We start from the raw sequence: 23,261 nt of genomic DNA, 5'->3' as shown, positions 1-23,261 counted from the left end.
CGCCTGGTCACCCCCAACTGCCCCCTCTCCCCCCACCCCCTCGCCAGCCTGGTTGCCTCCAACTGCCCCCCATGCCAGCCTGGTCACACCACTCAGCCTGCTGTTCAGTCCTTTGGTCGTCCTCACTAACCTCCCTGCCGTCCTTGTCACCCCACACAGCCTGCTGTTTGGTCTGTCTGGATGTTTTGGTTATGATGGCCCCTGGCATTTTATATATTAGGATAGCCTCCTGACCAGGCTTCTACCAATTTCCACTTGTGCCCCAGTGGTTGGTTTACAAAGTAAATCAAGTCACATCTAAAGGCCCTCCACCTCTGCTCCCTCTCCGCCAGCCAAACGGGTCATATTGTTTCCTAGCAGTTCAACTTCTTTCCTGCCTCAGGATCCTTTCACACTGTTTCCTGGTTCTGGAGACTGGCACCCTGTGTTTTTTTTGTGTGTTTTGTTTTTTTTTTTACCAGGTAAATCCCTAACAGGCCTTCAAATCTGTTCAAATGTCACTTTCTCAAAGAGGCTATCCCTTAACCTCTCCAGTCTAACCTTGTGTCCCAACCTTAAATTCTCTTGAAATACCACATAATTTTGGGTTTATGTATTAATTTGATACCTTTCCCTCCATCAGACTATTCCCTAGACGCTGGGACTAGGACTATTTGTTACTTAGTTCCCAGCCTAAGATCTGGCACTTGATAGGTTCTTGACAAACACTTGCTGAAATTAATAATAAATAAATCTCAAAAGATCACTTTGAGTTCTCAACTGGAAAAATGGTAATGCCATTTACCTGATAAATGAACACAGGAATGTCAGATTTGCAGATAAAGTCACCTTCTACCTGGGGCATGTTGAGTTTGAAAAAATAGTAGAATAAGTCTGAGCTCTAGATGGGGAGTCATCAAATATTAAATGATCGCTGAGCCAGGAGAATAAGTGTAACATTATCAGAAAGGATGAGAAGCAAAATGAAGCGAGCTGAAGGCAGCTTAAAGAATACCTCTGTTTAACTGGCAGAAAGAAAACACATAGACAAAAGGTTCCTATATTAATATGTAAAGAGCTTACAAAATAGAAAATACCAACAAACCTGCTGAAAACAGGGCTAAAGAAATGGACAGCTAACAGAAAAAGAAGTGAAAATGCCTCTTAACCCAAGGTGCACCTCCAGGTAAATATGTACGTTATCTAAGAAAACTCACTGTTGATTTACCTGTTGATTTAAATGGTTCTGAAATGTCTCTAAGAAAAGTTTTAAGTTAAAAAAATATATGTCCAAACTCACTCATGATGAAAGATGGAAATTAACACTACAATGAAATTCCCTTTGGCCACACAAACCAAGATTGTCATGTTCTGTTGATGAGGTTCAAGTATAGAGAAAAACAGGTACTTTCATATTTTACTGATGGGAACACAGAGAGATATAATTCATATGAGGATAAATGTGGCAATATCTAGTAAAACTGTATACTCATTTACCCTTGACCCAGCAATTCCACATTTAGGAATCTGTCCAAAATATATACTGACAAATATAAAAAAGACATTCATATGCACAGGGCTATCCATTGCAGTGAATAGAAATAACCCAATTTACAAAAATTTCAAACAACCCAAATGCCCATCAGTTTGGGACTGGTTAAATAAAATACGGTTTATTTATTCACTCAATGGGATATTATGCAGCTATAAAAAGGAATGAGTAATTTACAACTAAGACGTGATCGACAGAATATATTAAGTAAAAAAAAACAAGGTATATAGCATTTTATCATTTATAAAAGAAAGGAGGAACATGAATATACTAGTATATGTGCTTACATTAAAACAATAACAGAATGCAAAAGTAAACCGAAACTTTTAGAATCTAATTACTTAGGAGGGGAAGAAAAGGGTAGAGAAAACAGAAAACTTACACTCCCTTGACTAACCCCTTGTTTTGTGAATCTCACTATGAAACTAGTATACATAATTATAAGACAAAATTTTATTTAGAACAGTTATTAAATATCAAAATTAAGTAAGTGAACTTAAATCCATATCCAGATAGTACGCAGTTGTAGAGGAAAATCATTAAGACTGACTTAACCAGTGTGGTGGTCGCTCCGAGAGGAGCCCAACATCTCCTGGGAGTCACACCTTTGGGTAATCACCTCCTCTGCAGTATGGAGTAGATTCAGAGACTGGCTTCTAAGAACAGAATGCAAAACATCAATGTCCATAGCAGGGTTATTCACGACAGACAGAGAGAAAGAAGCAAATGTCCATCGATGGATAAATGGATACACAAGTATAGTATATACATGGAATAGAATATTACTCAGTCTTAAAAAGAAAAGAAACTCTGACACATGCCACAACATGGATGATCATTGAAGACATTACGCGGAGTGAAATATGACAGTCACAAAAGGACAAGGATTCTGTGATTCCCACTTATGAATAGAAAGTACTATGGTGGTTGCCAGGGGAATGGGGAGTTATTATTGAATAGGTACAGAGTTTTGATTTGGAAAGATGAAAACAATTCTGGAGATGGATGGTAATAATGATTGCACAAAAATGTGACTGTCCTTTCATGCCAATAAACCACACACTTAAAAATGGTAAAACTGTAAATTTTGTTAGTATGTACATTTTACCACAATATAATTTTTTTTCAAAATTATACAAAGAACGCAGCTTATGTGATGGGTTGTCAGTCCAAGAACAGGTTATGAAAAGGCCATGGCTTCCATCATGGACATCCTATCTGCCTTTCTCCGAACTATCAACCAGGTGCTGTGCTGTTAGCTGTCCCATGGAGGGGCCCCGGACCTGGTGCTCTGGCCGGGGGCCAGAAAGGACCTGAGACCCGCCAGTAATCACATGAGTGCGCTTGAAAGCGCCTCAAGGATCCTTTGTGTCCCTTCCAATTGAGCCTTGGGGTGAATGTGGCCCCAGCTGACACCTAGGCTGTGGCTTTAGGAGACACCCTGAGCTAGAGGCACTCGGCTAAGTTGCGTCCTTACAGCAACTGACCCACACAACTGTGAGGCGTTTGCTGTGTTAAGCCACTAAGTTTGGGGTGATTACTCGCAGAGCAGTAGATAATCAATACACAGCACTATGAGTAACCATTCCTGGGGAAATGCACCCTTCGTCCAAAAGAGAACTGCAACTTCTATTGCTGGGTGAACAGATGGTCCCTGAATGACAATGGTTCCATTTATGATCTATTCAACTCTGCAATGGTGGAAAGGCGGTGCACATGTAGTAGAAACTGCATCTCAAAGTTGTAATCATGATCTTCTCCCAGGCTAGCAGTATGTGGTATGCTCCTTTCCCATGACTCTGGACAGCCACTGCAAGTCACAGCCTTGCATACGATCAGGAGGATAAAAAAAATTATACTCCAGTACAGGAGTCTAGTGTACTGTACTGACAGTGTGTTTTGGATATTGTGTTCCCAGCACGTTGAAGGTAGGCTAGGCTAAGCTATGATGTTCATTAGGTTAGGTGAATTATACGTGCTTTCAACTGTGGACTTACTTATTATCAGGACATAAGCCAAGTCAAGGAGCATCTATATATCCAAGAGAAAAAGTGCTTATGTCCACCAAAAGACATGTACAAGAATGTTCATAGCAACTTTATTCATAATTGTCTCACACCAGAAGCAACTCAAAAAAATCATTAACTACAGAACGGACAAAAAATTGTGGTATTTCACACAATGGAACACTATAAGACAATGAAATAAAAAGCCTAAACTATTATTAAATACAACATGGGTAAATCTCACAGACCTAATATTGAGCAAAAAGAAGGCAGACAGAAACAAGCCTTTAACACTGGTATTGCTATTTGGAGACTGACAGGTATATAATGGGATACTACAAATAATGTTCTAATTGTATTTATTCCTGGTCTCATTGAGAACCTGGATTCTCAGCTGAGAGAAAGATGAAACTATAAATTTAAAAAGAGTAAGTTCAAATCTTTTAGTGCTATCATTGAATTAGATGTATCAGTATGAACTCATGAGGGTCTCCATCTTAAAATACAGTATATATTCAGTTCTGGCTACTGAAGAGGCCTAGAAACAGTGATCAATCCATTAACGATGAGTAGCCCTAGAGCCCAGATTGTTAAGAGAATCAGGACTCTCCAGAGAACTTGGTGGTATTAGGTGTGTAGAGAATATGTACTCAATGAGCCTGGAATTCCTTGTCACACCAGATGAAGCAGCTTTCCAAAACCACTAGCCATGTCAAAGTCACTCAGGAAGCAACTTGAAAAAACTGCCACCCCCCAAAGACTAAGTATCAATAAGGATAATAAACATAATTTTTTAAAAATTCAAATCATAATTTTTGTTTTTTAAAGAGTCCATAACAAGTTTGGGAAAGAAGGGGACCCCATAAATGGTCACTGTAGGAGAATGCTAATATAACCATCTTACTTTTTGAAATTGGCAAGCCAAGGGAAATTGTATCTAACCTTTATCCAACTTGATCCTACTACACAGTCATGAGCCGCTTAATGACTGGGATACATTCTGAGAAATCCAGAGGATTTCATCACTGTGCAAACTTAAGAGCACACTTACACGAACCCAGATGGTACAGCCTGCTACCCGCCTCGGCTACATGGGATATAGTCTATTGCTCCTAGGCCACAATCATGCTACTGTACAAAACAACAACAACAACAATAACAAAACCCCACAAGATTAAATCAAGAGCAAGAAAACATGATGCAAACAAGAGACACAATAAACACGATGCATCAGCAAATTTTTTTAATAAGTAGAAAGAATACACTAAAATAATGACAAAAAATACGGTATAGTGAGTACACAAACCAGTAAGTTATCATTTGTTATAATTATCATTTGTCATAATTACCTTTTGTTATAATTATCTTTTGTTATAATTATCAAATAACCTATGTACTATACTTTTATGCAACAGGTGACACAGGTTTATTTCCACCTGCATCACCACAAACATGTGAGTACTGTGTTGCACTGTGACATTATGACTGCTACATCGTCACTGGGCAACGGGAATTTTTTACCTGCCTTGTGACCCTACAGGACCACCGGCGTACAGGTGGTCTCTTGTTGACTGAAACACTGTCATGTGGTGTGTGACTCTACTGCTAAGGTAACGAGTAATACATGAGGAATAGTTTCTCTTTATAGAACATGCCACCTGATATAGGAACAGTAAAGTTATAGCATTAAAATACCACTCTCTTGCAGCCCCTAATGATTTAATAGACCTAAAGCAGGAAGCCCATCACCTGCTTCTGCAAGTGGAGTTTTCCTGGAACACGGCCACGGCCACTCACCCACACTCTGTCCGTGGCGGCGTTCCCACCGCAGCGGCAGAGGAGACCAGATGGCCCACAGAGCCTCAAGTTTACACTATTCGCTCCCTTCCAGAGAAAGTTTGCCAACCTCTCATCTAAAGCGTTTTGCACAAATAGCAGCTAATACCGACAAGCAGACGCTGTCTGCGCCCCACGGTCACTTGTTAAAGACGTAGGCTAGCCAACAGAAATTAAAGCTGAATCTGAGCATGTCTCGAGATCCAACTACCAATTAACAAGAGATACAAAGGATAGATTAGTAGGTTAATCACCTCACAGAAATATAATCAGAAGCATCCACATCTACAGGACAAGGGCCCAATTTGTTCAATAAATCAATTTTAAGGACAGAAAGGGAAGGTGCAGGTGAGGAAGAAATGTTAAGAGAAAAACATCAACCAATTTCAATGGAAGGAGGGCTTACGTTGATCCTAACTTAATCCAGTCAACCGCTTTAACTGGATGAGAGTTAGGATTGGCACTGACTAGGTAAGTGATTATCTTGAAATTGTTGGGTTGTGTTTTTTTTTTAAGAATGATAATGGTATCGTGGTTAATTTGTATGTTTACTTTTATAAGAATTTACTGGAGCCAAACTGCCAGGACCGGTTTGGCTCAGTGGATAGAGCATCAGCCTGTGGACTGAAAGGTCCTGGGTTCGATTCCGGTCAAGAGCATGTACCTTGGTTGCGGGCACATCCCCAGTGGGGGGTGTGCAAGAGGCAGCTGGTTGGTGTTTCTCTCTCATCGATGTTTCTAACTCTCTGTCCCTCTCAATTCCTCTCTTTTTAAAATCAATAAAACATCTTTAATAAAAATTTTTTAAAAAGAATTTATTGGAGAGAATCCAAGATGGCTGCTCGGGTAGGCAACTAGCCGCAGCCGCACACAACAATTTTAATAAAATACAACTAAAATATAAAATGGACATTACCCAGAACTACAGGAAAGTCGACTGACTGGAAATCCTACAACAAGAAGCAAGGAGAAAACCAGAAGGAAGCACGGAGGAGCTGTAAAAGCCTAAGGTACGGAGACACGCGGCGCACGCGGAGAGGACGGAGCCGGAAAGGAGGGAGGCCGAGTGCCTGGCGGGCGTTCCCAAGCGGGAAGGAGAGAAAACTCCGACTGTGCTGGGCCCCTGACTGCTCTGAACCCCCGTTCTGGGCCAGACCCCGGGGACTCAGGCTCAGCCATAGGGAGCTGGGCTGTAAGTCGGAACCCCGGGGAAGCGGAGAAAGGAGGTCCCGGAGGCGCGCACACTGCCCCCAGAGAAGGGACGGTCGGCTGTGCCGCGGGATTGCCCTGACGGGAAGGAGACTGGGGCTCCAGACTGCTGTGAATGCCACCTCCAACTCCACTTCCAACTGAACTGAACCCCATTACTGGGCTCATTGTGGGAGAGCATAGACTGTTTGGCAGCAGGCGAAAATCGAGGGCACCTTTCTCTCAGAGGCGCCGGCAGCGAGCACTGAAGGACCCGCATAGGGCGGGGCTGACGGAAGCCAAAGCTGCAGGCTCCACCCTGAAACCCCGCCCCATCTGTAACTGCGAAATGCGACAACAAAATAGATCACAAACGAAAGAAATGGAGGACAAAAAGCGTCTGGATATAGAGTTCAGATCTACGCTTATAAGGTTTTTCAAGAATTTCCTAGAAAAGATGGATAAGGCCTATGAGGATATGAAAAGAGATCAACTAGAATTAATAAGGAGTCAACAAGAAATGATAAGGGATCAACAAGAAATAAAGAATACATTGTCTGAAATAAAAAATATTCTACAGAGTCCTAAAAACAGAAGAGAAGATCGTAAGAATCAAGTCAAAGATTTGGAACATAAAGAGCCAGAAGACACTCCTCCACAGAAGCTAGAAGGCAAGAGAATCCAGAAAATTGAAGATAATGTAAGAAACCTCTGGGACAACTTCAAACGATCCAACATCAGAATTATGGGGGTTCCAGAAGATGAGAGAGAGCAAGATATCGAAAACATACTGAAAGAAATAGTGACAGAAAACTTCCCCCACCTGGTGAAAGAATTTGACTTACAAGTCCAGGAAGCGCACAGAACTCCAAACAAAAGGAATCCAAAGAGGACCACACCGAGACACATCATTATTAAAATTCCAAGAGCAAAAGATAAAGAGAGAATATTAAAAGAAGCAAGAGCAAAGAAGGTAGTAACTTATAAAGGAGCACCTATACGATTGTCAGCTGACTTCTCAACAGAAACCATGCAGGCCAGAAGGGAATGGCAAGAAATATTCAAGGTGATGAATAGCAAGAACCTACAGCCAAAAATAAGCTACCCAGCAAAGCTATCACTCAGAATCGAAGGCCAGATAAAGAGCTTCACTAATAAAAAAAAGCTAAAGGAGTTCATCACCACCAAACCAGAATTATATGAATTGCTGAAGGGGGTTCTTTCAGAAGAGAAAGTAAACAAAGATAAAAATTATGAACAACAAATACGTAATTATCAACAAGTGAATCTAAAAACCAAGGAAATTAAAAAAATCTGATGAACAATATTAACTGTTGAATATAATAGAATCAGAGGTATGGAAGGGGAGTGAACTGACGATTCTTGGGGAAAAGGGGAGAGGGGGGCGTGGGAAGAGACTGAACATAAACTGTGCACCTATGGATGAGGACAATGGGGAGAGGGGAAAGGGCAGAGGGTGGGGTGGGAACCTGGTGGAGGAGAGCAATGGTGGTGGGGGGGGGAAGGAACATTTGTAATAATATGAAAAATAAAAACTTATTAAAAAAATAAAAATAAAAAATAAAAAAATAAATAAATCGTAAGGGTGAATATTGTCAGAAAAACATAATCTAAGACTTGCAAAAAGGCCCTCTTGGTGTTGCCTAGCAGATCCTCTGAGGAAAAAAAAAAAAAAAAAAAAGAATTTATTGGAGCCAAACTAATGTCATGCTGGAACCAAGATCTCAAGCAATCTCACACACATACATATATATTTATTTTTCAGAAGGTCTTATACTTTAAGAATACAGATTGACATCCAAATAAATGATCTGATGTCTAATATTTGCTTTAAAATAATACAGAAGAGGGAGAGAAGTTTGGCCATGACTTGGTAATTATTGAACCTGAGTGATTGGCCCAAAGGGGTTTATTATACAAGTCTATTTACTTTTGTATATGGTTTAAATTTTCCATTAAAAACATAAAAATTAAGGCAAAAGACTTCTTCTTCAGACACCAAAAACAAATCTGAAGTGAAAAGAAGAGGTCAGGGGAGAGATCAACCCAAGGACTTGTATAAGCCTAACCAGTGGTCATGGACAACAGGGGGGTGGGAGCATCCATGGGGAGGGGTTTGGGATGGGAATAGGGGGATGAGGACAATTATGTGATACCATAACCAATAAAGACATTTAAAAAAAGAAAGAAAAGAAAAGAAGAGGTCAGGAAGTGTGTCTGGTAGCCCCAAAAAGGCAAGCTGGCAGTGACAGGGGATGCGGTCTTCTGAAGGAAGGCTCAGCAGCCACCTTTGGGAAGAACCGGTTTAGACAGACCTTTTCCAACCACATCAAGCAGCTGGACCTGGGAGAAAAGAATGTGGATGGCATTTTAACTTATATTTGAGATTTGGTAAAACAGGCTCCTCAGGATGTTAAAAAGAGAATGCAAGATGCTGCTGCAAAGAAGACCACGGGGTTTGGGTGAGTAGAAGGCTAATGAGGCTGGGGAAAAACTAACAATAAGAAAACAAGAAAATTCCAGGAAACTACAAGTCACAACAAAGACAAAGAACAGATTCGAAAAGTGCGACACCGTAGAGGGTTATGAGCATGACGGAAAACTGCCCAAGACCTCAGAAATGGAAGTGGTCCAGGTGAAGATGAGGCCTGAGGAAGAAGGGATGGGGTGTGAGGAGTACACAGAACTGTAGGGCTCCAGCCTGCTGAACTAACACTGGCTCACTACTTGGTTTCAGCTCCCCACCAGAGAACCAGACCCTTCTCCCAAGCTCGTTCAAAAGGATTTAAAAGGGCCCCGGGACTGGAGCCACTGTTCTAAGACGTCATGTCCCGGAAATGATGGATGCCAACCAGGTCAACGGCCATGCTGAGAGCCATGGACATGATACAAAGGACAGACAAGGAACATCGGCGTCAAATGAAGAAAATTTCTATAGGAGTCAACAGAAGAGAAGGGTGAGAATGTGGAGAGAAAGGAATAAAAAAAAAGAAGACATCAACTTCAAAAGAAAACGGTTAATTGAAAAATGTTCTGATAGCGAGCATCTTATTCTAATTGCACAGTTCAAAGAAAATAGTCTGGAACTATCTCTGTGAGACAGGTTAAGGAAGAAATGGTATCCTCAAAAAAAAAAAAAAATCCATCAATTTGTTCATTATGGTCATAAAGTGTTAGGTATATAAAAACACCAAAAAAATCTTATAAACCATTTAGCTTAATTCACCCATTTCATGGATAAGAAAGCCGGGGCCTACTAAGGCTTATTAACTTGTACTCAAGAACACAATGCAATTCATGGTTAGAATTAGAGATAAAACGTACACCCTTCTTCACTCGGCCTCCCTGCCTTGCATCTTCACCTAGCACCGCAGTTTCCATTCGGTGACTTCCTTCCTTACAGATGTTAAATGTCATTATATATTTTCATCCCTAAAGAGCAGGCATTTGGTAAGTATTTGTTGACTAACACCCAAAATGAACCCACTTCAGTAATTTTATTTTAAAGATCTCAAATTTCAGCCATTTGTTCTGCTCCATTTTACTCCTCCTGTACCCCACCCCAAAATGTGTTCTAAGTAAAACTCAGACGTTCAAAAACATGTTGGCTAACTAGCATCTACGATTCAAAAAAAAGAAAGAAAAGAAAAGGTTAAGAATATGGAAAGACACACATAGGGCCTGCTATAAAAGAAGAACTGGAATTACGCACCTCTCTTATCATCCCCATAAATGTATACATAATTTACAATTGCTAGGAAGAGGATGTTCTTGACCCAATGTATTCAAATACCTAAATAGAAAGAAAGTGATAATCATGGGATAAACTACCTCAGCCTCATAAGAAGGAATTATAGAGTACATAAAGTACAAACATAAAGTTGTTCTCATATTTTTATTCTTTATAAATAACATGTTATTCTATAACCAGAATATAATATGAAAAGGATGACTTAAAGCCGCCAAAAACTTGATGTTACTGCTATTTCAAGATGTGATTTTTAAGTATTACTTATATGTAAAAAGAGAAGGTATAAAACAGGAGAAGGCAATCCAAAATATTGTTTTACAAAGTTCTATTATTTTTTTAAGCACATATCCTTACCACTTAGAAAGGATTGTTGAGGCACAGAGTCTGTAGAAGACACCAAATTTGGAAAGGATCCATCTAGAAGCTTTTTCAATCTTGTATTCTGTAGGCACGCAAACGGGCACGCCGGTGCAAAGCAGTAGTGATTCACCATGTACGAAGCAGAATATGGAATGATAAAGACTGGAAAAGAAAGAAATATGGTTGGTTATTAGTAAGAGACATGTTTGTAACAAAGTTGTAATATTTTGTCATTAGTGAAATTAGTTTCTATAATTGAGAATTTGGCCAACAAAAATTTACTTATAAAAAAAAATCTCAACGATATAGGGAAAAATCTATCTGCAAAGAGAAAACAAGGTTCTAATTTATTTTTTTTCACCACCCATAACATCTTTCTCAAGTACATGATGAACTTCTTCACCCTCTAAACATCATTACCTGTTTCTTGATGACACAAGAGCCATCATCCTAAGAGTGCTTAGAAAGTACTGAAAGGCATACATACACATTATGGAACTTGGAGTAATAACCCTAGAACTACATGCATCCCTATGTTCATAGCAGCACAATTTACAACAGCTAAGACAGCAGATGAGTGGATTAAAAACCTGTGGTACATCTACACTGCTATAAAAAAGAAGGAACTTTTACCATTTGCAACAGCCTGGATGGAATTGGAGAGCATTAAGCTAAGCGAAATAAGCCAGTCGGAGAAAGATAAATATCACATGATCTCACTCATATGTGGGATATAATGATCAACATAATTTGATGAATAAGAATAGCTCCAGAGACAAATGGCAGCGGAAGGGGGGTGGGGAGGTGGTTTAGAGAGCAACCAAAGGACTAGTATGCATGCATATTAGCATAACCAATAGACACAGACACTGGGGGGGTTGAAGGCTTGCCCAGGGTGGGAATGGCTGGGGGGTGAGGGAGGAAGGGGGTCAAGCGGAGGGGGAAAAGACAATTAGGCAATAAATTTTAAAAATAAATAAATAAATAAATAAATTTTTAAAAGTTAAACATGACTCAACAATTCTACTCTCAGATATATACTAAGAGAAGTGAAAGCAAACATACAGCCATGCAAAACTATGTACACAAGTGTGCATAGTAGCACTTTTTGTAATAGCCAAAAAGCAAAAACAACACAAATGTCATCAACTGATGAATGAATAAATAAAATGTGACATATCACTCCTATGCAATATTATTCTTCCATAAAAAGGAATGAAGTGCTAATATTGGGTCGGCAGCTAAGTAATTGCGGGTTTCACACATATATGGCTTCAGTTGAATTTTTAGGTTTGCAGACGTACTACAAATGTAAAACACATTTTGTTATTTGATAGTTGGCTATTCAGCTGTTAATCAATAAAAAAAGTTTTTTGATCTGTTTTGTAGTTTTCGTTTGGCGTTCGTTGAAAAATGGAAAATCAAAAGGAACATTTTCGTCATATTTTGCTTTTTTATTTCCTCAAAGGGAAAAACGCATCGCAAGCTCATAAAAAGTTATGTGCTGTTTATGGTGACGAAGCCTTAAAAGAACGGCAGTGTCAAAATTGGTTTGCCAAATTTCGTTCTGGTGATTTTTCACTCAAAGATGAAAAACGCTCTGGTCGTCCAGTTGAAGTTGATGACGCCCTAATCAAAGCAATAATCAATTCGGACTGTCACAGTACAACACGTGAGATTGCAGAGAAGCTTCATGTATCACATACATGCATTGAAAATCACTTAAAACAACTTGGCTATGTTCAAAAACTCGATACATGGGTTCCTCGCGAACTGAAAGAATCACAGTTAACGCAACGCATTAGCAGCTGCGATTTGCTAAAGAAACGTAATGAAAATGATCCATTTTTAAAATGACTGATAACTGGCGATGAAAAATGGGTTGTTTACAACAATATCAAGCGGAAAAGATCGTGGAGCAGGCCAGGTGAACCAACTCAAACAACATCAAAAGCTGATATTCATCAAAAGAAGGTTTTGTTATCAGTTTGGTGGGATTACAAAGGAATTGTCTACTTTGAACTCTTACCACCCAACCGAACGATCAATTCTGATGTCTACATTGAACAACTAACGAAATTAAACAATGCAGTTGAAGAAAAGCGGCCCGAATTGACAAATCGAAAAGGTGTTGTATTCCATCATGACAATGCAAGGCCACACACATCTTTGGTCACTCGGCAAAAATTAATGGAGCTTGGTTGGGATGTTTTGCCACATCCACCATATAGTCCTGACCTTGCACCATCTGATTACTTTTTGTTTCGATCTTTACAAAACTCCTTGAATGGTAAAAATTTCAATAATGATGATGATGTCAAATCGTACCTGATTCAGTTTTTTGCTAATAAAAACCAGAAGTTTTTTGAACGTGGGATTATGATGCTGCCTGAAAGAAGGCAAAAGGTCATTGATCAAAATGGGCAATACATTACAGAATAAAGTTATTTAGTTCCATGAAAAAATTGTCTTTGATTTTCTTTAAAAAATCCGCAATTACTTAGTTGCCGACCCAATACATACATGCTACATGTAAAGATGAATCTTAACATCATATGAAATGTCCAGATTAGACAACTCCATATAGAGAGAAAGTAGATTAGAGTTTGATTAGGGTCACAGGAAAAGAGATGGGCTTCTTTAGAGGATGATAAAAACGTTCTAAAATCGACTGTGGTGACGGTTGCACAATTCCGTGAATATACAAAAACCTAAATTATACACTTTAAATTGGTGATTTGAATGGTGTGCGATATTTAGCTCAGTATTTAGCTACTATATTACATATATATGTGTGTGTGTATGTGTGTGTATGTGTGTGTGTGTGTGTGTGTATTCTATAATTTCCTCAGCACTAACCAATATTCCACATATTATTCCTTATTGCCTTGCAAAATACTATGTGCAAAATACTATATAATAGAAAATATATAATTAGATTTAAGATAAAACCAAACTCTTGCCAAACCTAAAACCATGAACAAGCCACAACTTCTGAGTTTCCATTTCCTTTTGAGGGGAGGAGGGGTTCTCTCTGATACACAATTTCATTTTTCTATCAACAACCGAATTGCATGCCTATCAAGAGTCATTTTTTTTATTATTTTTTAAAATATATTTTTATTGATTTCAGAGAAGGAAGAAGGAGAGAGAGAGATAGAAACATCAATGATAAGAGAGAACCACTGATCAGCTGCCTTCTGCATGCCCCACAATGGGGATCCAGCCCACTGACCAGGAACAGAACCATGACCTCCTGATTCATAGGTTGATGCTCAACCACTGAGCAACACCAGCCAGGCTCAAGAGTAAATTTTACTTGTTCCAAAATCTGTTTATGCCAGTTGTATTAACTCTAGTTATGTAATATAATTAAATATTATGTCAGAAATATAAGCACAAAAAGAAAATTCTTTGTTGCTGAAACTTAAGCTTTTCAGTTTGAAAAGGGCAAGTCACTTTTAAAATATCCTAAACAGAAGGCCTCAGCTATACAGCAGAAGACTGATGATATGTAAACATTTATACACTTATGAACTATACAATATTTAAGGTACATCTCCTTCCTATTATTCCTCATTTTAACCAAATTTGTTTAACCAACCCAACAATTACTGGTTGATTATACAAATTATATTGCATAAGAGAGAAGAAACTTGATCTTATATAAGTTATTTGCATAAAGGACCAATGAAAGTACACTACCGTTACATTCCTATTATTCTACCTCATGCTCCAAAGAGTGATGGTTGTCCCCAGTGAGTTCCCAGACACACCACAGTTCCTCTACAGATACTCTCGCCTCTCACACTGAAAGGGGACACACAATGGAAGCCTCAGATTCAATTCCAGCTGCCCACGCCCCTCTTCCTCTGCTTAGGCTCTCCGAAGCATTCCTTTTGAAAGCTAAACCTGCATCTGACCTGCACTGCTATGTTCAGATGACATTAAGCAACACAACAAACTCATTTAAAGAAAACTTACTCATGCACCACAGACTCTTTGTTTCTTCTTACTACACACCTGTGCCTCTACCTTCTCACATACCCACTTATCCTCAACTACCAGTCAGGTGCACTGACCCCAGTCACTACAATGCTAACTCTTCCTAATGATTTCAAAAGCATTCCGAGTGGTCACTCTAACTCTCTGGCCACCCCTCTCACTACTCCAATACTAATTCATACTGCTGCCAAAGGCACCTTTCTGATACACAACTCTAATCACGAAACTCCCTGGCTTGGTAATTCAGGGGTGCTCCACCTGCTTACAGGAGAAGATCCAGAAATTCATTAGCTTCAAAGTCGGTAAACTGCGGCTCACAAGCCACATGCGGCTCTTTGGCCTCTTGAGTGTGGCTCTTCCACAAAATACCACGGCCTAGGCGAGTCTGTTTGAAAGAAGTTTAAGTTTAAATAATTTGGCTCTCAAAAGAAATTTCAATCGTTGTACTGTTGATATTTGGCTCTGTTGACTAATGAGTTTGCCGACCACTGTCCTAATGGAGAAGAATAAGCTGCTAGCCCATCTCGATCATGTTCTCTAACTAGCCAGGCTGACCTCGGCTCTGTGCAAACACACCCCATTCATTCCTACACCCATATCTCCCATCCATTGGAATGCCCTCCTTCCATTTCTTTGCATTGAAATTCTTAAAACCCTTTTTATAGGAGAAAATCATTTATTCAGAGCCTTGGGTTTCTCAACAGTTTTCAAGGGCTGTTTTATAAGGATTATAAATTGTTAGAAGAATTAGAAGGATTAAGTGTAAACTCAGAACAGTAGCCAACAGATATCACTCAACAAATATTACTATTGTTCATTCAAAAGGAGTGATCAATAAATATTTTTAAATTGATATACAAAACAAAACATCTTTTCCATCCAAACTATACTCTTTGCTCTAAATGTAAGTTTAAAAATTGACACCTCTGGAAGTGAAGATGATGAAAATTTCTGATATGCAATTAGTTTTCAATTTATGGGGATCTCACAAAGATTCGTGATGTTAAGAACAGAAACTCACTATTTCATGACTTAACAACAACTTGATTTGTAATCATTTCACATATATCTATATCTATATATGGATATAGATATTGATATACATATCGTCATTATGCTGTACACCTTAAACTTATACAGTCAATTACATCTCAATAAGATTAAAAGAAAAAAGAATAACTTGACTAATACCAAAAAAATGGCCCAGCCGGTGTGGCTCAGTGGTTGAGTGCTCAGCTATGAACTAGGAAGTCATGGTTAGATTCCAGGTCAGGGCACATGCATGGGTTGCTGGCTCAATTCCCAGTAAGAGGTGTGCAGGAGGCAGCCGATCAATGATGCTCTCTCATCACTGATGTTTCTATCTTTCTCCCCCTCTCCCTTCCTCTCTGAAATCAATAAAAATATATATATTTTTTAAATCTACCAAACATGGGGAGAGAGGGCAAGCTTTGCCAAAATAGTTTTATCCTTTACATTTCTTTTTAAGTTGTGATAAAATACAAATGACATATAATTGACCATGTTAACCACTTTTTAAGTGTATAATTCAGTGGCATTAAAGTACCAGCACAGTTGTGCAAAAATCACCACCACCCATGTGCAGAACTCTTCATCTAGCAAAACGGAACTCCGCACTCATTAAACAATAACTCTCCATTTCTGCCCCGCCCCAGCCCTGGCAACAAGCATTCCACTTTCTGTTCCTGTGGGCTTGGCTCCTCCAGGTACCTCCAAAGAGATATGTGTCCTGGTGCGACTGGCTTATGTTACTGAGCATGATGTGCCTCAAGGTTCATTCGTGTTATTTACTTCTCAACAATAACTGCAAAACTGCACGAAGGACATGGTTTACACATATTCCGTATTATATGACACGACTCTGCAGATTTAGGAGACTCAAATTACAGAAAGAAAGGAAAAAGAGACTAACATGGTAATTATATGTAGGCGAGAAAAAATATTGAAAAGCATTACACTAGTGGAAGGGTCACACACATTTGAAATCTATGTTTTTGAATCTAAACATAATCTCTGCTTTCCATAGATACATTTCTTAGGTACTCAAAAACTGGGAAACTTTATTACTGACAAAGATATTAGAAAAGATCGATATTTTCCAGCAGGGATGGGAGGCGGAAGGCACTGAAAGGCAGGGGTAGAAGGTAAAATTCCAACTGAAAAGCCCAATAATCCAAAAAGGTTGTTCAGCAGTGAGCCCAAATTTACTACCACAGCCCCATCTTCACTAGCCTTGGTGACAAGAACGTTTCTACTAAGCATGAATTCACAATGAAACAGGAGATATGAGGTTAGGATATATAGTCTATTTACACCTTAAATACGGTCTCACTATAATATTAACTATCTTCACAGTAATAGGAATTCCCTTCTGCTTCCGAATGAAAGTAGTCTCACCAGCCTGTATTGCTACATTCTCTCCCTTAAAATTAAAACTTGAAGTTTAATTTCAAATAATTAAAAACTAAATACCCGACTTCTAACTTGCTTAAACTATATTTTTTCATAATTTAAATTATAGCAAATATACCTCCACAATTAGAAGATTTTTAAATGTCATGAAAAGAAATCAGTTTTTTAAGGGCTCTCACTAAATCCCCACTAGTAACAAAAGTCTACATTCCCCATTAACATTGTTTGCACAAAGTAGTTTCTTTTGATCATAGCCTCAAAAAGGTTACTAACAAAAGGAGTACTGTGTTCACAAAATAATTTTATCTTCACTGATGTAACAAGAAGTCAGTGGTTTCCTTTTTGTGGTAAACAATGGGCCTTGGAAAACATTCCCTGTTAAATCTCTTTTACATTTTTTTTAATACACAATTGGTTCAACTTCCTAATAATCACCATTTACCAGAAATGTGAAAGATAAGAATCTATCGAGATACACAATGTGACTAAGCAAGCCAAAAGGAAAAAAATTAAAGAAAATTAATTACAAAGGCTCCCTGGAGAGGGTGGGGTAGAGAAAACTTCCACCCCACACCAAGCAGCTCCAAACCAGTTTTTAAAACTCAGAACATCAGTGTCAAGGTAACAAAAATCTCACATGTTTTTTTTCTCCATTTCTGGGGGTCACGTCCATCCGTCTACAAACATACTATAATAATCACCCACATTAAAAAGAAAAAAAAAAGTCCTCCTATGATATTGTGATTTATAATTCGTAAATATACACTGAATGGCCAGATTATTATGAACTCTGAACGCATATTAGAGGCCCGGTGCATGAATTCCTGCATGGGTGGGGTCCGGCCATCCTGGCCAGGGGGAGGGGGACATGGGCAGTTGGCAGGACTGCCTGCTGGTCAAACTCCTGGTCGAGGGGACAATTTGCATATTAGCCTTTTATTATATATAGGATATACACTGAGTGGCCAGATTATTTATGCATTCATAGATCATGATAATCTGGCCACTCCGTGTGTATATGTGGTCTTGTCCCGTTTCTGACAGAACTCCTAAAACCCTTGAACGTTCCTAAGTGATGAGAGCCACAAAGTCTTCTGTGTTAAGGAGGTGACTTTTGGACTGGACCTAAGGATACGGGCTGGCTGCCAGGAGAACCAACCTTGTGACGTAGAGGGTTGGAACTTTCGGTCCCAGCCACCTTGAAGGGGAGGGGCAGCTGAAGGTTGACCAGTTGCCAATGGTCAATGATACCTCCACCACGCCTATGTCATGACTCATCCATAAAAACCCAAATGGGCAGGGTTCGGAGAGCTTCCGGGTGGTGAGCACATGATGCGGGGGGACGGGTGTGCTCAGAGGGAATGGGAGCTCCGTGCCCTTTTCCCCATACTCTGCATCACCCCCACCTGGCTGCTTCTGGGCAATCTGGTAAGGAAAACGTTCCTCCCAGCTCTCTGAGTCACTCTGGCGAATTAACGGAACCCAGGGCGGGCTCCTGGGACCTCCCATCCACAGCCGTGGGTCAGAAGCACAGGTGACCTCCTGGGTTTGCACCTGTCATCTGGAGTGGGCAGACAGGGCAGGTTGCCTGTAGGACTGAGATCCTAACCTGTGGCATCTAACGCTATTTCCAGGAGGTGACAGAACTGAGTGCATTACAAGACACCCACCTGGTGTCTGAGAATTGCTTGGTATTGTGGAGGGGAAGGTGTGTGTGTGTGGGGTGGGGCGGGGGGGGGGGGGCAGAAGGGGGTTTGAATCCCCACATACAAGCCTTGGTGACAAGAACTTGTACCTCTCTTGGCAACAAAACCCCTGCCAGTGACTGGTGGACTTCTCTGCTCCCCTTTATAATAAAAGTGCTCCACAAAGTCGTCGCTTTTCAGTATTTCACCACCTTCCCTCAATCCCATTCTCTCCTCTCTCCCAGGCTTTCTATCCGCCACTCCACAGGCCGCCTGTCAGTGTCACTAATGACCTCGGGACCGCGGGAAGCCCAAAGGTCAGAATCAGTCCCCATCTCCCTCCACTGACAGCAGCAGCATTTCGCTCCCTTTCGGAAAGACCTTCCTTACTTGGACAGCAAAAGGCCACGCTCTCCCCCTTTCCTTCCACTTCCTCGTGAGCAGGCTGCTCTGCCTCTGCCTTCACCCCAACTCAGAATGGGAAGGGCCCAGGCTGAGTTCCTGGCCGTCTTCTCCGCTGACACGTTCCTCTAAGGGACCTTATCCAGTCTCAAGGCCTTAAATTCAAATTTGGGATTTGTAGGCATATAGATGGTGTCTCTATGCTCTGGCTCTCTCCCCTAAGCACTAACCCCACAGATTCAGCTATCCATCTGGACATCTGATAGGTCTCAAACTCAACTCTTTAAAAAAAAAAAAAAATTAAATTAAAAAAAAATTATATAATTGATTTTTTTACAGAGAAGAAGGGGGAGGAACAGAGAGTCAGATGAGAGAGAAACATCAATCAGTCGCCTCCTGCACACTCCCCACTGAGGATGTGCCCGCAACCAAGGTACACGCCCTTGACTGGAATCGAACCTGGGACCCTTGAGTCCACAGGCTGACGCTCTATCCACTGAGCCAAACCAGTTAGGGCTCAAACTCAACTCTTACTAGGTTCTCTTAAATCAACACCTACCCCCAGCATTGCACTGCAGTGCAATATAATGCCATCATTTTTCTAGGTGTTCAGACCAAAAATCTGGCAGTCACTTTCATTCCTTCCTTAACTTCACACCCTCACATCTAATCCATCAACAAGTTCTGTCAGCTCTATAATCAGACCACTTCTCTCCCATCCGCTGCTCCCACCCAGCATCATCTCTGGCCCAAACAACTAAAGTAGCCTCTTAACTGATATTCCTGCATCTGCTCATTCCCCGATTTCCGCACAATAACCAGAAGGATCATTTTGGAATATACATTTATTCTCTCCTCCCATGCTCAGAAATCCTCCAGTAGTTTCTCATCAAATGCAGAAAAAAATATCCCTAGTCTTTCTAACCTTTCCTTTCCTCTATTCTAGCCACACCAACTTTCCCACTATTTTTTCCAAGTTCAAGAAGCTTATTCCGACATTATGGGGGGGGGGGGGGGGGGGGAGGGAGGGAATGGATGGGTGCACCTATAATCCCTTCCCCTGGAAAGTTCTTTCCCTAGAACAGTGGTTCTCAACCTTTCTAATGCCGCGACCCTTTAATACAGTTCCTCATGTTGTGGTGACTGTTATGAATCATAATGTAAACATTTGTGTTTTCCAATGGTGTTAGGCTCTACAGGTTGAGAACCACTAGCAGGGTCGCCTAAGACAATCAGAAAACACAGATATTGACATTACGATTTGTAACAGTAGCAAAATTGCAGTTATGAAGTAACAACAAAAATAATTTTATGGTTGGGGGTCACCACAACATGAGGAGCTGTATTAAAGGGCCCTAGAGCATGATTTGTTTCCTCCCTTCATTCGGATGACTGAGAAATGTTACCCCCCAAAGAGGCCCTCCCACCACCCTGTCTGAAATAACGGGCACGCATCCCGCCCTAGCTACACTCAGTTTTTCATCACAGAGTTTATCCATCCAATATTTGTTTTTAATTCTGTCTACCCAGAATTAAAAGGCAGACTCCAGGAGGGCAGCGACGGTCTTGTTTAATGTTTATAATCCCCAGGCTCACAGGCACACAATAAACATTTGTTGATTAAATAAATGATGCCAATGAAAATAAATGACATGTACTTAAAAAAAAAAAAAGTCAATATATAGGCTTCCAAACATTTTATTCAACCAAACGAATATTAACAACTTCATAAATTTCCACTTTACAGCTGTTGAAGAAGATAAGAGGCAGGATAACAGAGGAAGAAAGGTAGACTTCTTGTCTTCAACAGATAAACCCAATATATTTGCATACCCTTAAATCCATTTTGAAATATGACCTAATGTCTCCAGAAAACAAAGGTTTCAAACATTTCCTTTCTTCCTTGCTAATATATCTGAATCAACCTACACCTAAACAAGCTTTAAAAGAAGGAACGATACTCAGATGATAACCTAAAGTTATATATTTTACTAGCTCCATTCCAATATCCCAACATGACTTAATCAACACAGGAAAACTCAAGCAACATTAGGAATTAGAAAAGGGTCTCATCCCACACCTGAAATTCTGAGTTTCCACCTTAAAAGACATTTTAAGGTGGTGACAATGGGAAAAGAGAAGCAACCTGCCATTACATCAACCATTCATTATCTGCTCTGAGAACCGATTTCCCCATCTACTCTGCTTAGGTGCATCCCAGAAGAAAAATGGCCCATGTCCCATCTCCCCTCCATCATACTCACTGGGCTAAACACTAACTACAATCTTCAACAAACTCTGACTGTAATGTGAGAGAAGGGGAAGAGAGAATAAAATGAATGTCATGCCAGGATGGGATTAGGATCTGTGCTATTTATCAACACAAAATAATGGATTATGAAAAAAATCTACAAACTTAAGGAATCCGCAGATACAGAGAACTGATCCAAATGTTTTGAATTCCAAGGAAAATGATCTTGGCTAACTTCTAACCAAAGGTGTGAAAGGCAAAAACCTTTTGCTTTTTTGGGGGAAAAGGGGAATGAGGAGGTGGTTTACCAAAGGAGTGTCCACAATGAGGATTAGAAATTTAAAGTCTCTCAAAAAAAATAAAAAAATCAGCTAATCAAAAAAATAAATACATAAAGATATAAAGGATATTAATGACCTTATCCAGTTTCCACTTCCTTCTGGGCATAATGAAGGATTATACTTTCCTTCTCCCTCTTCAAGTGAGTTGTGGTCATGTGACTTGTTGTGACCAATAAGATGTGAGTAGAAGTGATATCTACACTTCCAACAGAAGCATCTGACCACTGTGCTGGGCTCTGTACCTCTCTCCCACCATCTCAGCAATCATGGAGGCAGGTGTGGATCTACACGTGCAATGCTAAACTTGTACACAGAAGGCAATCTGCCTAAAAGGCATGGACTTGGCATTAAGTGAGAAATTAATCTTTGTGCTTTAAGCACTGAAAACTTGGGGATTTTTTTTTTTTTTATATTGTAGCATATAAGCTAACATAACTTAATTAGCATTTGAAAATTCCAAATAATTTGATTAAAATTCAACAAATCTGATAAGTGGAAAGAAGCTTCCAAGACAGAAAAACAGAAATATGGTATCATAATGAGAAATGGATTATTATCATAGAAATAGAGGATTTTAATTAATAGACTATGACTTCAAAAAAAATCAACCATTCCATTTAGGGGAGGAGAGGCAGACTGATAAAGCACTTTGTGAAGCTCACAGTGTAGAGCAGCAATTTTCAACCGCTGGGCCGAAGAATTTTTAAAGCATTCAATACCCGACGGCTTGGTCAGGGGCACTGACTTCTTTTCCCTTAGACCACATGTGTCAAACACAAGGCCCGCGGGCCAAATCCAGCCCGCCAGGCCTTGCAATGTGGCCCGCACCGCGCTGTCATCACTGCACTCCGCTGTCAGTTTATGACATTGTCAGTTTATGACTGTTCAGTAAACCATTCGGCCCGCGATTTAGGCTGGATTTTAGATTTTGGCCCCTTCTCTGATTGAGTTCGACACCCCTACCTTAGACTGTCAAATAAAAAATGACAAGAGCCAACACAACAATAGCCTTCTGTTGTGAATGAATCAAAGTTATACCTATTTTTTTGCCAGGTAGGCAAAAAAATATATTTTTTGGTGTGCCACAGAATTGTAGTAATTCGTTTGTGTGGGCCATGAGATGAAAATAGCTGAAAATTGCTGGCCTAGAGGCACAGACAGGCTCACTAAAGACCGAGACCTAATCATAGGACTACAGAACACTTCCTCTCTCCGCATACTCACCACCACAACACTGAGGAAGACCTTTTATAGCAGTTCCTTTCACTCAAAAGCAGTACATCACATCTGGTTATTATTAAGAAACTAGTGACCTGGTGCACGAAATTCGTGCACATTAAAAGGGAATTCATTAGAGGAAATATTTTAATATTGCTATTTGCCCTTTCTCTGTAATAGAAGTGTCAGAGATGAAAGTTAGTAAAATGTATATGAAAGTTTTCCTCCTGTCA

The 23,261-nt window shown here is 40.0% G+C and overlaps 1 protein-coding gene across 10 annotated transcripts in view; it reads right to left on the bottom strand.

Annotated features, from left to right (window-relative positions):
* The window catches only part of FRYL (FRY like transcription coactivator), a 257,817-nt gene that overhangs the window by 204,581 nt on the left and 29,975 nt on the right, over nt 1-23,261 (bottom strand). For all 10 annotated transcript variants that reach the window (XR_014796398.1, XR_014796399.1, XR_014796400.1 and 7 more), the window contains one exon: nt 10,688-10,855. Coding sequence is in view for 6 of the 10 variants with exons in the window: in XM_084899633.1 (XP_084755759.1) it covers nt 10,688-10,826 (139 nt within the window). In the remaining 4 variants the exon portion in view is untranslated. Of the gene's footprint in view, nt 1-10,687; nt 10,856-23,261 lie in introns of those variants that run through there.

This window comes from Pipistrellus hanaki, assembly GCF_964339955.1.
Source record: "Pipistrellus hanaki genome assembly, chromosome: 1".
In the NCBI taxonomy this organism is placed as follows: domain Eukaryota; kingdom Metazoa; phylum Chordata; class Mammalia; order Chiroptera; family Vespertilionidae; genus Pipistrellus; species Pipistrellus hanaki.
Note: the sequence above shows the minus strand (reverse complement) of the source record. Positions and strands in the feature narration are given on the sequence as shown.